General features: G+C 40.9%; 1 protein-coding gene and 1 pseudogene across 1 annotated transcript; one reads left to right on the top strand and one right to left on the bottom strand.

The window, feature by feature from the left end:
• LOC119808081 overlaps positions 1–17,941 on the bottom strand; it is a 232,692-nt pseudogene that overhangs the window by 12,607 nt on the left and 202,144 nt on the right.
• On the top strand, positions 2,032–17,408 carry LOC119806429 (zinc finger protein 431-like). Its single transcript, XM_038318162.1, has 5 exons — positions 2,032–2,917; positions 13,668–13,810; positions 14,004–14,064; positions 15,305–16,541; positions 17,382–17,408. Exons 1-5 carry the CDS (start codon positions 2,706–2,708, stop codon positions 17,406–17,408), a joined length of 1,680 nt encoding a protein of 559 aa, XP_038174090.1. The 5' UTR covers positions 2,032–2,705.

The following is a 17,941-nucleotide window of genomic DNA, read 5'->3' as shown; positions in this document are numbered from 1 at the left end:
TGTCATAACACACATTCTTTTGTTTTGTTTTGTTTTTGTTTTTTCTTTTTCGAAACAGGGTTTCGCTGTGGCTTTGGAGCCTGTCCTGGAACTATCTCATGTAGAACAGGCTGGCCTCAAACTCACAGAGATCCGCCTACCTCTGCCTCCCGAGTGCTGGGATTAAAGGCGTGCACCACCACCGCCGGACAACATACATTCTTTTGGAGTACATAATTTGGACACAGAACTTTTTTTTTTTACACACATCAAATATTGGCTCAGAAAATTAGCTAACTGTACGGCTCAGGAAAATTAGCTAACTGTAAAGATTCTTACTTAGTCAGGCTCTCTATTATGTGGTGTATTCACATCGAAATGGGTTCTTCACACCACCTGCTGGCTGCAGTGCCATTCCTAACTATGGTGACTTCATACATCCTCACTCCAAAGATCATCTTGCTGTTCTGTTTGCTTGAAGCAAAAGACGAACGCTTTGAACCACAATAGTCTGCGTCCAGTATATCTTCTAAGCAGTCAGGCATGTTGTAGAGCTGTAGGTAGTTCATTGCCACTTTGAACTGCTGGAAACTGGAAAGAGCAATCATAATCTTTCCTAAATACAGGAACTGCAGAATGACACCAAAACCCTCAGCGCTCATTTTCATGTTGCTGAGATTCAGTTCTGCATTATTATAATGATGGTTCATGAAGAACATTGTAAAATAGGAGCTAAAGACAACCAAGACCGCTTCGTGTGCCTGGAAGTAAAAGACGTCCATAGAATACACAATGGTATTCTAAGAGCAGCTCTCTTGTTGCTGAGCTGCTCAAGGACATAGCTGCTGTGGATGGGCTTCGCCATCTTCTAGTAATCAGACCCGCTCCTGATGCATCCAGAGTTGGAAAAGGTCTTGTCAAGCCCTCCCATCACAAGGACGGGATGTTTAGGTGGAGAGGCAACCTGGAGTGGTGGCTGAGTTCAGACCCAGGCACACACACTCCAGCTGCAAGGACTCCTGATCGCTACCCAACTTGCTAACCGCTTCTCCCAGAACTCCTACTTCTACTGGTGGCGAAAAGCACGTTCTTTTCCGGACTAGGAGGTGAAAGGAAAAAAAAAATCTCATCCACAGAAAAGTTGCCAAACCCCAAGACCCACCACTTTTGACCAGAACAAAAAGCCCTTGTGCTAATGAGAGGGGGTGGGAAAGAGTTAAAGCTGTAATCCGCGCGACGAGGCGCCTCCTCCCTCCCGGAACACCTCCCCGTCTCCAGCCTCAGGCCTTGGGAGGCTGCCCTTCCACCGACCGCCAAGCAGCAGCTGGAAGTTAGCAAAGCACTCTCTGGGTCCGTCTATCAAGTGCGGCCTCCCGCCTCACCCCCCCTCTCCCCCAGCTCAAAATAAAATAAAGGAAAAAATAAATAATTTGGGAAGTCGTCAGGAGAGGGGATTCGACCCAAACTTGGGGATGACGAGTGCACTGGACTGACCGCCCGCACCTAGCAGGCGGCCGGCTCAGCAGCCCCGCCACCGAATTCTCGCCGCGCGCACTCGGCGCTCCGGCTCCCCGAGACCCTGCCCTGGTCAAAGTTGCGCGAATCGCCACGAGGACTGGCGGCTACTCAGCGGGCTCGGCGGAACAAGCAGCTGCGGGGGTTTTCGGGAGTTTCGGGCTGCTGCGCCGAGACATTTCTGCTGTGTCAGGGACAACGCTGCGACAAATGACTTCCACTGCTGCACAAGCGTGCCTGATGCAGGGCACTGAGCAGCCCCGCTTACAAGGCGAATCCAGGTCTGCTCTACAATTCGCCTCAGCGCCCACCAGCCTTCCCCTCCCTCTCCCTGCCCACCCATTCCGCCACTGGACGCTAGTGGCTCCCGCGGTCGCCAGTTGGTGACAAGTTTCTGTGTGGGGGCCGAAGAGGCTGGCACTGCCCTCAGCGGCTCAGAGGCCCAGGCGGCGGCAGCAGCAGCACCTCGCCCCTCTCCCCTGGGTCGCCTTGGCCCTCTCCTGTTTGCACAGCTCGACTCCACAAAGCTGGAAGCTGCTCGACCCACGCCCAGATATCAGACCACTGCCCCGAAGGGCTCCGCAGTCGGACCCGCCCCCGGGCTCCACCCTGACGCTCTGGGGACACTGACACCCTCATCTGGTCCCCTTGAGCTCATTTGCTCCGGGTCGCCCGTTCCCGGCGCCTCCTAGCGCTGGCCTTTGGTCTCTGACCTGAGTTGCTTCCCCCGCGGTGCCCGGCCAGGCCCTCCTACTGCCTTGACTCCCGCGCACAAGAATTGCCCTGCGCCCTCACCAAGAACTATTATCTTGTTTGAGTGCTGGTTTCTACTTTTCTTTCCTGATTTTCTGAGGTACATGTGACAACCAGGTAGAAAAAGGCCCTTTACTTCATTTTACCTCAGCATGAAACCACAGAAAAATTATTCCTTTTTGTGTCCTTAAATCTCTTCTGGACATTCTTCCACACACGTGACAAGGAATTACTCTATTCACAAAGTTTAGTGGGCTGTGCAAGGTGGCTAGCCACCTAAGGTCCAGGAGGAAAGAAGAAGGAGAAGTGCCTACAGGAAGATAGTAGGATCTGCTATTGGATCCAATCCCAAGTGCTATTGAAATGCACGTCTCTGCTAATCGAGAAAAGGTCTTTGCCTGGTTTGTAAAGCAGGGTCAGAAAACACTGTGCTGTATCTTTAAGAACGAGCTAACCCTATGGGAGGTGTACTTGTCACTCAGGTATCATTAGCCAATAAAGCCCTCCAGGTGACCTGCCAATCAGAAGTGGAGGAGGAAACTTCCGGGTTCCGGGTTCCGGGTTTGCAGAGAAGTGTAAGTGGAGTCAGTCGCGTGTGCTGTGCTGTTCGACTAAAACTTCTCCTGGGAACTGCGTGGAGCGCTTGGGAAAGCAAGGAAACCGCGGCATGGTGAGTGAGGGGCTGCTGTCCCTGGACTGGGAGGAACAGATGGTGAGGTGCGGGAACCAGTGAGGTTATTCCTCTCCAGTTCTGCCAGGGAAACTGCAGCCAGATTCCCCATCCTTTCAAGTTCAATGCGGTGCCTGCAACTCCCTGAATATGGCAGGCCTCTGAATAACTTTACACCGTGGGTGATTCTGCTCAGAGCACTGGGAGCAGGGAGCTGTGTGGAGAAACCTCTTTCTAGACAACATTATCATGCTTATAGGGCGTTCTTGGAAAGCAGGTTGCCAAACTCATGGAGGTCTAGTTTCTCTAGTATCTTATAGAAGTTCAGCACTGTGCATTTTACCTTTATGTATGAGATCCATTTACTGTTAATTTTGTGGAGGTTGTAAAAGCATCCATATGTTGGGTAGCCTTCCTCTTCCACACCGTGATGTAGAATAGTGGAATTGGTAATATAAAGGATTTACCAATGCTTAGAAAAAAATTAAGTCTCAAAAACTAGAATTTAACTGAGGGAGGACTACCTCTAAAGCCCGCAAAATATGTGTGTGCTGCTCAGATATGTTAATGATTCGGTTACTAGGATGCACATTTGTTGAACAGGATTTTTCAGACATTTGGCTCTAAAAACTTTACAAAGAAGCCTTCCCTGTTTACAGCCAGGCAGTAGGTCCATCTGCATAAAAAAGAACGGGCTTACAACAAGCTGCTTGTGGGGGCAGGGTCACAACCAACCTTAAGGCCTGGCTGGTGTGCCATTGAAGTTTCTTTTTTTTTTTTTTTTTTTTTTTTTTTTTTTTGATACAGAGCTTCTCTGTAGCTTAGGTACATGTCCTGGGACTACATATTGTAGACTTTGCTGGCTTTGAACTCCCAGAGATCTGCCTGCCTTGCCTCCAGAGTGCTGGGACTAAAGGCCTGTGCCACCACTGCTCAGCTGCTTTTAACTTCTCTACCTTCAACTTGTCCTATCTTCCTCATCCCCTGTGACCTTCAACACAGGATCCTGTCACTGTTTCATGCCACTGGTGTACTTAAGAAAGTGTTCTGGGAATATCTTTGCTGTCTAACCCTCACATCTGCCTTGAGTGGCTAGACCTCCAAATTCCTATCTCTTTTGAAGTATTCAAAGTCTACATGGAACATGAACCCAAAAGACACGTAAGGATGACAGCACATGTGGAATGTAAAATCTGTCTAAATTGGTTCCTATTTGAGTTTCAGGCAGAGATGGATGTGTACCATCATTAGAGAGATTTTTCTTTTTTAATCCCCTATGTGTGAAGTGATTTCTCAAAGGGAAGTTATATTAATTCTAGAGCTGTTGTTTTCCATCCTGTTGGAAATCTGTGTTTGAGACAAGCTCTCTTAGGTTGGCTTGGGTGGCTTGATTCCAGTCTGTTGCACTCAAGAGAATGGCTGTGTTGTCCTCTATATTACACCTTCAAAATTCTTAAATTGCATGACTGTACCATCTATCTCAGTTTTAAAATAATCTGTTTGAGTCATTTAGTCAACTATCCAGTGCAGTCACAGGGAAAGTATCCACATATGGAACATTGCTTCTGTCTTCTGACCAATATAGGAGGAAGACCTTATTTTGTACATTGCAGGGGAAACAAGGTAGGCAACCAGCTCCTGGAGTCAGCATTATGATAAAGGAGTTGATTGTGGTCAGGGGAGTGTTTTTGTAATTTCCCAGCATGTTTTAATCCATATCCTGTGAATGAACACAGATCAGTGTGGGTGTACAGTTTGGAAAGATTATCTTGAGCCAATGAATACTGAAGGTGTAATTAAGCAGAGATCCTATGCAGATAATTTAGTCCTGCTTGACTCAGGTATTTCAGCTCAGAGGTTTGAGAAACAGTCTATTCATTTTAACTCTATGTGTCAGGTTACAGATCTCAGAGACAACTTGTATGTATGGGGACTTTCCCTCTACTAGGGAAAGTCCTACTGTTTTTCAAACTCAGTATAAATAAGATTTTTAATCTTAAAAATACAATTTTCTTATCATTTTAAAAATCACTTGTTGGGATCAAGTTTTAAATATTTTCTTTAAGTGCATTACTGCCCTCATCTTTATTTTCTCCAGTGTTTCTAGATCATTAATACCTTCAATTCTTTTCTCTTAATCGATGTTGATTATTCATTTCTATGTAAAGCAATGTCTTCTATAGCTTAGTTTACCTCATGTAATTAAGAATTGCTTTGAACACCTTACCTTGCGTTTTCTGCACAGTGCTGGGAAGATAGTTCTACAAACTCCTTCCAGACTTGGTCTTCACTTGTCATTGAGAAGGAAACTTAGACCAGTTCATAGGTGACCTTCAGTCCCTTTGTGTTTTGGAGGGGACTTATATATGAAGAGGGACATGTGCTCTAATTGAATCATTGAAATATTTGACGCTGGTCCAGTAAGAGTGTAGAAATGGAGTGGAAGGGAGGTGGATGAGAGCATTCCTGCTTCACGAGTATTTGAGATTAACAACGTGGAATTAGGTAGTCAATTTTAGATGCTTCATAAATGTCCTGATTTGCCATTTCTTATGGTTTACAGACAAGTGCAATCAAAAATTTATGTAAAGGACTGACATGATCATGAAACCAATTGCTGTAGGCAAAATAGAAGATCTGGGCAAAAAGTTGTGACCCTGCCTAAGAAGGCTGTTATTTTTCTTGTTTAAGATGTGTATCTTTATAGAAAAGGTCTGGGAACTCTTTGATATGCACTAATGAATATTAAGGTTTTTTTTTTTTGTTTTGTTTTTCAAGACAGGGTTTCCCTGTAGTTTCTAGAGCCTGTTCTGGAACTAGCTCTTATAGACCAGGCTGGCCTCGAACTCAGAGATCTGCCTGCCTCTGCCTCCCGAGTGCTGGGATTAAAGGTGTGCGTCACCATCGCCCAGCGAATATTAAGTGTTTTGAAAAGCTTTTCTGGGCCTTTGAGTTCAGATTCTTCTCCTTCAATTTTTATTATTCTTAGGTTTTTGACTTTTCATAGTCTTCCAGATATACTGGATGTTTGTTTCAGGAAATTTTTAGATTTACCATTTTTTAATCAATATATCCATTTCTTCTATCATACCTTCAAATTCTGTTTCATGTCTTTTATTCTATTGTTGGAGCTTGCCTTTGTATGTTCTGTTTCCTTATCTCGATTTTCATTTCGAGAATTCCTTCAGTTTGTGTTTTTAAAATTCCTTCTCAATCTATCTTCAGTTCTTGAACAGATTCATTCATTTCCATCAACTGCTTGTATGTTTGTTCAATTCTTTCCTACTTTAAAACTTTTCTTTTTATTTTAAAGTATTGTTAACTTCCTCCACTTTCTTTTCAAGGAATTCATTCACTTCTTTAAAGACTCTATCATCTTTATAAAGGTGGTCCAAAACAATTGTGCTTCCACTGTGTTGCAATATTGAGGACTTTGTAGTTGGATATTTAGATTTTGTGAGTGACCTACTGATCTTTGTTTTTTATTTTATTTGTGTGTTGTTGTACATGTATTTGAGTGAAATATTGTGGTTCTACATGCCAGTTTCTCAGTTCATCTTTCTGGGTGGTTGTTTTGTTCCTTTGTTTCTTTTTTTTCTAGTTTTCTACTCTGTGTGTTCCATGGTTAACAGGGGTTCTCACACAAAGTTGGGGGCTGGAAGTTTGGTAGTAGGTGTGGCCTTCATTCCAGTAGGTAGTACCTGTCTATATTTAAAGCTAAAAATAGGGAGGAGGGGAGGGAGCTTGGAGATAGTGTTGAGGTAACACTGAGAGTGATGAGGTCTGTGAGCAGGTGGCCTACATGGGCTTCTGGCAGATAATCTGTCCTTTCTTTGAGCAATGGGTTTTACCCAATTTTTAGGCTACAAAACAGATGAGGGATATGGGACTGAGGATAGCATTGGGAGGGTTATTGAAAGAATGGTGGAGGTCCACAGGCAAACAGCCTATGTACATTTCTGTTGGTTGCCATTATCTCTTGTACAGTAAGGAGGCTTTGCCAATGTTAGCCTACCTGTTCTTTTGGCTTATATGGCCTGCACTCGAGCAGAGATATTCATTGGATTTTGGGTGGGGTCATGGCTTTGGTGGTAACAGCTGTAGGGTTGGTAGGTGATTATATCTGTGAGAATGTAGGAAGTGTAGAAATTCCATGCACTAGAGGTGTGCCTTCCTGTTCTTCTGGTGTGATATTCACTTGAGCAGGGGATGTCAGCCTGATTTGGGAACTGGAAAACAGCAATATTCTTTTTTTTTTCTGAATGGGAATATACCCTGTGCCATTATAAGTTGAAAATACTTAATTTGTTTCTTTATTTTACAAGATGTGACAATCAAGAGATTGTTTTTCGTGTCAGAAGATACTTTGGACATGTGAGCTGTTTGGGTTGTTATACTGAATATGAGTATCATTAAACTCAGATTAAGTGCATTTTCACATTTTTGTTTCTCTTTGTTTTTATTCTTTTCTCATACAATACATCCAGACTAATGCCTCCCCTTCCTCCATTCCTTCTTGTCTTCCCCCTTTACCAAATTCCATTCCCCTAGATCCACTGCTACATTGCATGTTTGTTTTTGTGCTTCTGGGTTTTCTCACTTGGGAAAATAAAGAACTCAAAAAATTAGACAACAACAAATCAAATAATCAAATTATAATTGGGTATACCTCTAAACAGAATTTTCAGTAGAGGAATCTGCAGCAGCGAAACACTTGAAGAAATGTTCACATCCTTAGCTATCAAGGAAATGCATATCAAAACTACTTTGTGGTTTCATCTTATACCTGTCAGAATGGTTAGGATCCATAACATAAGAAAAAGCTAATGCTAGCAAGAACATGGAGTAAGGGGATTCATTGATGTTGCAAGTGCATATTTATACAGCCTCTGTGAAAATCAGAATGCTGTTCTCAGAAAATTGGCAGTCAGTCTTCCTTAAGACTCAGCTATACCACTTCTGGATATATACCCAAATGATCCTTCCAGAAGTACACTTACTCAAGTATGTTCATACTGGCTTTATTCATAAAAGCCAGAAAGTGTTATGTCTATCAGACATTGTGTTGATTAATGATTGTGGAAGGCTCCTCCATCTGACAATATCACTAAGAAAGATTACTGGACTAGAAAAGGGAGAAGAGCATTAGATAGTGACTAGGCAAGACAGAAAGCCAGAAACAATCTTTACCTACGTTTTTTGATTTAATTTTTAGCTTGAGTTTCTACCCTAAGCCTCCCAAAATGAAAGAGTGTAATTTAATATAATCAGCCAAATAAACCCATTCATTGCCTGAGCTGCTTTGGCTTAGAAGACTTAGTTAATCCAACATAAACTGTATGAATAAAAAAAAAATGGGACACATATTGTAATTTTGTTGCTAGGCACAGGATGGGAATGTTGTCTTTTGAAAGAATGTGGAAGATAAGACGTTAGATGGCAAAAATTGTAGAAAGTTATACACAAAACTTAACTGGCTCTTCTTGTAGGATCAGGAAGATGGAAATGTTAAGAATAATGGCAGAAAATAGAGGTTGAGATAACAGGATTTCAGTTCAAAAGAAAGTCGATATAAATCAAGCTGACAACTGTGGTCCAAGTGTGTAACCCAATTGGGATAGTGTCTATCCTAATTAAGTCAAACTTTGCAGTGTCATCCATCATGTGCAGGTACTGGAAACAAGGAAGCATCAAAGTTTCTTTTTTTTTTTTTTTTCCTCATGGTTTATTTTTTTTTATATATTTAAAAATTTCCTTTTTTTTTTCTTTTTTTTTATTTTTTGTTTTTTATATTTAAAAATTTCCATCTCCTTCCCTCCTCCTACCCCCTCCCTCCGCTCCTCCTCCCCCTTCCCTCCCCTCCTTCTCCCCCTTCCCTCCCCTTCCCTCCACCCATACCTCCCCTCCCTCCCTCTCGAGGCCAAGGAGCCATCAGGGTTCCCCACTCTATGCTAAGTCCAAGGTCCTCCCAACTCCCCCCAGGTCCAGGAAGGTGATCGACCAAGCTGAGAAGGCTCCCACAGAGCCCGTCCATGCAGAAGAATCAGAGCCCAGAACCATTGTCCTTTGCTTCTCAGTCAGCCCCCACTGTTGGCCACATTCAGAGAGGGATTTGGTTGCATGATCCATCAGTCCCATTCCAACTGGAGTTGGTGATCTCCCTTTAGTTCTGTCCCACCGTCTCCATAAGTGAACGCACCCCTCACGTTCCTGACTTTCTCCCTCATGTTCTCGTTCCTTCTGCTCCTCATCAGGCCCTTGGGAGCTCAGTCCAGTGCTCCAATGTGGGGCTCAGTCACCTTCCCCATCTGTCGCCAGCTGGAGGTTCCCTCACGTTCCTGACTTTCTTTCTCATGTTCTCCCTCCTTCTGCTCCTCATCAGGACCTTGGGAGCTCAGTCCGGTGCTCCAATGTGGGGCTCTGTCATTTTCTTCATCTATCGTCAGGTGGAGGTTCTATGGTGATATGCAAGAAATTCATCATTATGGCTATAGGAACTGGCCTTTTCAGGCTCCCTCTTCTCAGCTGCCCAAGGAACTAACTGGGGATGTCTCCCTGGAAACCTGGGAACTCCTCTTGGGTCAAGTCTCTTGACAACCCTCAGGTAGCTCCTTAAATTAAGATATATGCTTCCCTGCTCCCATATCCACCCTTCCTATATCCCAAGCACCACATTCCTCCTAGCTCCCCCCATTCTCCCCTTCACATTTTTCTCTCCCCATCTTCCCTTGGCCCAGTCTCGCCCAACCCTCAAGTTCCCAATTTTGCCTGGCGATCGTGTCTACTTCCAATATCCAGGAGGATTACTATATCTTTTTTTGGGAGTTCACCTTCTTATTATCTTCTCAAGGATCCCAAATTTATAGGCTCGATGTCCTTTAATTATGGCTAGAAACCGATTATGAGTGAGTACATCCCATGTTCATCTTTTTGGGTCTGGGTTACCTCACTCAGAATAGTGTTTTCTATTTCCATCCATTTGCATGCAAAATTCAAGATGTCATTGTTTTTTACCGCTGAGTAGTATTCTAATATGTATATATTCCACAGTTTCTTCTTCCATTCTTCCACTGAAGGGCATCTAGGTTGTTTCCAGGTTCTGGCTATTACAAATAATGCTGCTATGAACATAGTTGAACAAATGCTTTTGTAGTATGATTGGGCATCTCTTGGGTAAATTCCCAAGAGTGGAATTGGTGGGTCCTGGGGTAGGTTGATCCCGAATTTCCTGAGAAGCTGCCACACTGCTTTCCAAAGTGGTTGCACAAGTGTGCATTCCTACCAGCAATGGATGAGAGTACCCCTTGCCCCACAACCTCTCCAGCAAAAGCTATCATTGGTGTTTTTCATTTTAGCCAATCTGACAGGTATAAGATGGTATCTCAAAGTTGTTTTGATTTGCATTTCCCTGATAGCTAAGGAGGTTGAGCATGACCTTAAGTGTCTTTTGGACATTTGGACTTCTGTTGAGAGTTCTCTGTTCAGTTCAGAGCCCCATTTTTTAACTGAGTTAATTAGCATTTTGAAGTCTAGTCTCTTGAGTTCCTTATATATTTTAGAGATCAGACCTTTGTCAGTTGCAGGGTTGGTGAAGATCTTTTCCCAGTCAGTAGGCTGCCTTTGTGTCTTAGTGACAGTGTCCTTTGCTTTACAGAAGCTGCTCAGCTTCAGGAGGTCCCGTTTATTCAATGATTCCCTTAATGTCTGTGCTGCTGGGGTTATACGTAGGAAACGGTCTCCTGTGCCCATATGTTTTAGAGTTGGCCCCTGCACAAGGATGAGATGCAAATTCATGAAGCGTTCCATATTTTTAAAGTAATAGAAGGAAAATCACCAACCAAGGAGTCCAACAATGCCCACAATAACTCAGACATCTAGCGACCCTTCACCAGCACAACTCAAGGAAGGGTAACACACAAACTCTACTACCAGAAAAAAAATGACAGGAGTTAAGAACCACTTGTCATTAATATCACTGAATATCAATGGACTCAATTCACCTATAAAAAGGCACAGCCCAAGAGATTGGATACAAAAACAGGATCCAACATTCTGCTGTTTACAAGAAACACACCTCAACCACAAAGACAGACATCTACTCAGAGTAAAGGGTTGGGAAAAGGTTTATCAAACAAATGGTCCTAAGAAACAAGTGTGTGTGGCCATACTAATTTCTAACAAAGTTGACTTCAAACTAAAATCAATCAGAAGAGATGGAAAGGGACACTTTATACTCATAACAAAAAAAGTCCATCAAAATGAAGTCTCAGTCCTTAATATCTGTGCCCCTAATATAAAAGCACCCACTTATGTAAAAGAATAATTACTAGAACTCAAGGCAGCCATCAAACCACACACATTAATAGTAGGAGACTTCAACACTCCTCTCTCACCAAGGGACAGGTCAATCAGACAGAAACCTAACAGAGAAATAAGAGACTTAATGGAGGTAATGAACCAAATGGACTTAACAGACATCTATAGAACATTCCACCCAGATAGGAAAGAATATACCTTCTTCTCTGCGGCTCATGAAACCTTTTCGTAAATTGACTACATACTCGGTAACAAAGCAAACTTCCACAATTACAAAAACATATTAGTAACCACCTGTGTCTTATCAGATCACCATGGATTAAAATTAGAATTCATCAACAATGCTACCCCCAGAAAGCCTACAAACTCATGGAAACTGAACAGTCAACTACCAAACCACACCTGGGTCAAAGCAGACAAGCAAAGAAAGAAGAAAGAAAAGAAAGAAGAAGAAGAGAAAAGAAGAAGAAAGAAAGAAAGAAAGAAGAAAGAAAGAAGAAAGAAAGCAAGGAAAGAAAGAAAGAAAGAACGAAATTAAAGTCTTTCTTGAATTTAATGAAAACAAAGAAACAACATACTCAAACCTATGGGACACAATGAAAGCAAGTGCTAGAGGAAAGTTCATAGTAACTAAGTGCCCACTTAAGAAAACGGAAGCTGGGCGGTGGTGGCGCCCGCCTTTAATCCCAGCACTCGGGAGGCAGAGGCAGGCGGATCTCTGTGAGTTCGAGGCCAGCCTGGTGTACAAGTGCTAGGTCCAGGACAGGCTCTAAAAAAAAAAAAAGCTGCAGAGAAACCCTGTCTTGAAAAACCAAAAAAAAAAAAAAAAAAAAAAAGAAAAGAAAAAAGAAGAAAACGGAGAAAGCCACTCATCGGAGACTTAACAGCACACCTGAAAGCTCTAGAAATAAAGAAGCAGTTTCACCTAGGAGGAGTAGAAGACTGGAAATAATCAAACTGAGGGCAGAAATCAACAAAATAGAAACACAGAAAACAATCCATAGAATCAATGAAACCAAAAGCTGTTTCTTGGAGAAAATCAACAAGATTGACAAACCCCTAGCCAAACTAATCAAAGGGCAGAGAGAGAACAAGCTAATTAATAAGATCAGAAATGAAAAGGGTTTTGTGTTTTTATTGTGTCCCAGATTTCCTGAATGTTTTGTGATGAGAATTTGTTGGATTTGCTGTTTTCTTTGATCAGTGCAGTTATTTTCTCTATGGTATCTTCAGAATCTAAGATTCTTTCTTCTATCTCGTGTATTCTGTTGGTTATGCTTGTTACTGTAGTCTCTATTGGTTTACCTAGATTTTCCATATCTAGCCGGCCCTCGGTTTGTGTTTTCTTCCTTGCCTCCATTTCAGTTTTCAAGTCTTGAACTGTTTCCATTATCTGTTTGATTGCTTTTCCTTGGTTTCCTAGGATATCATTTACGGATTTACTCAATTCTTCAAAATTTTTGTTATTCTTCTCATCCATTTCTTTAAGGGAGTTTTTAACCTCCTGTTTAAGGGCCTCTATCACTTTCAAGAAGTCAGTTTTTTCTACTTCTTGATTGAGGTGTTCAAATCCTCCTTTTGTAAGATTGCTGGGTTCTGGTGATTTCATGTTGTTTTTCAGATTGTTGGAGGAATTTTTTCATTGGCACCTGTCCATCTCTTCTTCCAAATGCTCCTCTATGAATCTTCTTTTACAGGATCAGGTGTCCTTGCTTGCCAAGGAGCTTACAGACAAAGGGCCTACCTTGCTGCAGGCAGGCTATTGAAACAAAGAAACTTCCGCTTTCCCTTCTGCACTCCCTACCCAGTCCCAGAGCCCAGATAGGGCTGAGCTGGAGATGTTATGAACCTAAAGAGGGCAGGAAGAAGGGAGGGTTTTTCTGGATGCAAGCTGGGTGGGGTAGGAAGAGAGAGACAGTAGCCGGGGAGAATAGCCCCAGCCGGAAGACCAGGAAGTGTAGGGGGTTAGGAAATGGCTGTACTCCTTCTCCAGGGCTGCTTCCCAGGGGTCATTAATTCATTCACCTCCCGGACGTATCTTCTGGTAGTAAGATCAGGTGTCTTTACTGGCCAGAGAGTTCGCAAAGGGCCTACCTTGCTGCAGGCAGGCTATTGAAACAAAGAAACTCCCGCCCAGTTGCATTCCCTACCCAGTCCTAGCGCCCCATCGGGCTGAGCTGGAGATGTTGTGAACTCAAAGAGGGGAGCTTGTCTATGTTTTATAATAAACATATTTGCAAGGTGATATCCCATTCAAAGGGTATAGAAATGATAAAAGTGAACCTTTTATTCAGTTTCCTTTTAAAGTTACTTGGTGATTAAATTTTGTCCATTTCATGGAATTATTGTAGACAGTGCCATAACCTTATGACCATAGTGTCAAAGAGGTATGTATGTATAATATTGTCAGTATTATGCTTTCTTTTGTATACATGTATGGGATATTTAAGAATGCAATTACCTATGATGATGTGCATGTTGACTTCACTTGGGAAGAATGGACTTTGCTGGAACCTTCCCAGAAGAATCTCTACAAAGATGTGATGCTAGAGACCTACAGGAACCTCACTATTATTGGTAAGTCAGAATTTTCCCTCAGAATTTAAAATAAGGGGACAACTATTTAATTATTGATGTTCTTCTGTAATTTAATTGAGAGGAAGAATTGAGTGAATAAATCAAGCAGGGTTTGAGGTTCATTAAAGATAGTAACTAAAATTTTGTACAATTTTCAGTAGTATAACAAACATTTTCTGGTATTACAATTTAGGATACAGTTGGGAAGACCATACTATTGAACAACATTGCCATCATTCTACACTGCATGAAAGGTAACTTACATGTGAAAGCTGATAGAAATGTGCCTCTGAAGAAATTGTATTTTGTCCTGGAATTTTTTTTATCAAAAGCAATAGTGTAAATAAGAACACCTTAAAGTATATCACTGGTTATTAAATTCTCACAAGTCTATAAACTGCAATTTCAGGGAGGTGAATTACATGTGCATGGCATTCTTTAAGAAAGAAGTCAATGCTTTTGGCCTGGAGAGGGAGGGAGTGGGGGTGTGGGTGGAGAAGAGGGGAGGGAAGTGGGAGGAAGGGAAAAGATAGAATTTTTAATAAAAACAAAGAAAGAAGTCAAGGAAACAATGTCTTAGTTGATATCACCATTTTAATGGTAGCAGTAAGAGAGCTATACAGTCAAACTGTCTATGCATTTATTTAATTTCACTCATATTAGAAAAGTTATACATATTGCAGAGGTGATAAGTATATATTCAGGTCTTGCTAATATACAAATAATTCATAAGAGAGCTAGTGTAACTCATATACTTCTTGGGACTGTGGTAAATGTAGTGAAGGGGCAATTAGAATCAAGGATCAAGGGTCACTTATGGAGAAGCCTTAATGTCTGTGAGAAATTCATATTGTGTGAATTCAATATGGAAGTCTTTTATTTATTATTCTATTACTTAGTATATCATATGTCACTCCAAAATCAAGTCATCTAAGCATACATATATGTACTGACAAAACACAATTCTCTCTCAGAATAATTAGAAGATACATAGCAATTCCAATGTTGAGTATACTTGTTGAGTTTGATTAAAGTATACAAGTAATTTTTTTCCCAGTTTCATCATTAATACATCAGCAATACACTTTGCAGAAAAGTTACATCAGTACTAAGACATTGTAAATACTTTTGTTTATCCTAGGTCACTTAGCAAATGTCGTATCACTCACAGAATAGGAACCTTTATGAAGACAATAAGCATGGTAAAACTGAGTTTTTCCAGTTTTCCTCATATAGTTGCATAATCATGTATATAAAAAAGGTTCTGTAAATATGAACCATATAGAAAAGGATCTTACCATCAGAGATATCCTTAAAAATGTAAAGCAACACCTAATGAAGGGGAACAACATGAGTGTAAACGCAGTAATAAAACCATAAAATCTAATTCTTCTTTACAATTGGACCAAATTGTAAAATTAATTCATGCAAATATAAACATTCAACAGTGTATTGAATGTAATAATGCTTTTACTTGTTCTATTATACTTGCAGGAAGGAAAGAAGTGAAACTGTAGAAAAACCATCTTTATCTACTCAGTGTCTTAAAGCCCTTGCATATGACAGTCATCTTCAAAGGCCTGAAAGAACAAATCCTAGAGAGAAACCCTATGAATGTAATCAGTGTGGTAAAGCCTTTGTACGTCACAGTCATCTTCAAATGCATAAAAGAACACATACTGGAGAAAAACCATATGGATGTAATGAATGTGATAAAGCCTTTTCATGTATCAGTGATCTTCAAAGGCATATAATAAGGCATACTGGAGAGAAACCCTATGAATGTAATCTGTGTGGTAAAGCCTTTGCATATCACAGTCATCTTCAAAGGCATATAAGAACACATACTGGAGAGAAACCCTATGAATGTAATCTGTGTGGTAAAGCCTTTGCATATCACAGTCATCTTCAAAGGCATACACGATCCCATACTGGAGAGAAACCCTATGAATGTAATCTGTGTGGTAAAGCCTTTAAATATGACAGTGTTTTTAGAAGACATAAAAGAGCCCATACTGGAGAGAAACCCTATGAATGTAATCAGTGTGGTAAAGCCTTTGCATGTATCAGTGATCTTCAACAGCATAAAATAAGACATACTGGAGAGAAACCCTATAAATGTAATCAGTGTGATAAATCCTTTGTATGTTTCATTGATCTTCAAAGGCATATAAGAACACATACTGGAGAGAAACCCTATGAATGTAATCATTGTGGTAAAGCCTTTGCATGTCACAGTTATCTTCAAAGGCATAAAAGAACACATACTGGAGAGAAACCTTATGAATGCAATCAGTGTGGTAAAGCCTTTGCATGGTACAGTGGGCTCAAAGTACACGAAAGAAGGCATACTGGAGAAAAACCATATGAATGTAATCACTGTGGTAAAGGATTCACATGTCGCCATGCACTCAAAATACATGAAAGAACGCATACTGGAGAAAGACCATATGAATGTCATCAGTGTGGTAAAGCCTTTGCATGTCACCGTGCGATCAAAATACATGAAAGAAAACATACTGGAGAAAAACCCTATGAATGTAATCAATGCGGCAAAGCCTTTGCATATCTCAGTAATCTTCACATTCATAAAAGAACACATACTGGAGAGAAACCGTATGAGTGTCATCAGTGTGGTAAAGCCTTTGCAAGTCAAGGTTATCTTCACATTGATAAAAGAACATATCCTGCAGAGAAACCCTATGAATGTAGTCAGTGTAGTAAAACCTTTGTTTGGGGCTGGAGAGAGGGCTCAGAGGTTAAGAGCATTGCCTGCTCTTCCAAAGGTCCTGAGTTCAATTCCCAGCAACCACATGGTGGCTCACAACCATCTGTAATGGGGTCTGGTGCCCTCTTCTGACCTGCAGTCATACACACAGACAGAATATTGTATATATAATAAATAAATATTAAAAAAGCAGAGTTTAAAAAAAAAAAAAAAAAAAAAAAAAAAAAAAAAAAACCTTTGTTTGTCAAAATAGTCTCTGAAAACATGAAAGAAACAATACTGGGGAAAAACCCTATGAATATAATCAATGTGGTAAAGCCTTTTGCCCATCACAGTACTCTTCAACAGCATAAAAGGATACACACTGGAAAGAAATACTATGAATTTTATAAGTGTGGTAAAGGCTTAGCATATCACAGTCATCTTCAAGGCATTAAAGAACACATACTGGAGTAAAAACCTTACGAATTTATGTGTTAAAACTTTTTCTCATTGTGGAGACCTGAAAACTTGAGCCTGTTTCCAAGTTGAAAAAAGGTCAGAGAGTTGGACTTTTTTCTAGTTCCTTCATTATTATTGTGATTTTACTTCAAACAAATGCTCCACCTAGATATAGTTCCAGTAGTTTTGTTCTCTCAAGGTTATTGTCAACAGGTGTCTCTAATTACCAGACCTTCTACTCCAGGAATAGAAAAGTAGATTAGTTCCTGCCTCAAACAAAAGTCTAAGGATTCAAATTAGTTACTGTTCCCACTATGTAGATAACTTTGGATTCCATGGAGGGAGTGGTTTGCCTACAGAATGTTTTGGTCTAAGGTGTAAGTGTGGCTTGTTTTGTTCTAGCAACAGAATTTTGAACTATGGATGTAAACTGCAAATTTCAATTGTATGTTCATTTCCTTGTATCATGTTAATGCAGTCTTTTGTCTTACTCCTAACTTTGGGATCAAGGTTATTTTAAGCAGTTAGAAATTAAGTGCAAATGAATCTTCAGGACTCACTGGTGTTCCCTCCCAATACTATTCTATGTGTTTCTCCATTTTATTCTTTTCATTTGCGTTTTCATAGTCTTCATATTGTCTAATATATTTCTAGTACCCATGCCGTTACCCTGAAGAGAGGGTTTTGTTGTTGTTATTGTTGAGGATGGTCCCAGACAGCTCATCACAGTAAACTTCAAGAGGTAAATGAAAATACACTGGAAAGAAAGTATATGGATTCAGTCAGTATCGTTAAGCTTTTGCATGTATCACTAGTCTTCAGTATCATGAGATAAAATCATACTACAGAAAAACCCTGTAAATGTAGTCAGTGTGCTAAAGTTTTACACATTATAAAGGAGCGAAACTTCTTGTATGTAATTAATCCGTAAAAGCATTTGCATATTACAATAGTCTTTGACT

Source organism: Arvicola amphibius, chromosome 2 (genome assembly GCF_903992535.2).
Source record: "Arvicola amphibius chromosome 2, mArvAmp1.2, whole genome shotgun sequence".
In the NCBI taxonomy this organism is placed as follows: Eukaryota; Metazoa; Chordata; class Mammalia; order Rodentia; family Cricetidae; genus Arvicola; species Arvicola amphibius.
The sequence above is the reverse complement of the archived record's forward strand: the minus strand, read 5'-3'. Positions and strand labels throughout refer to the sequence as shown.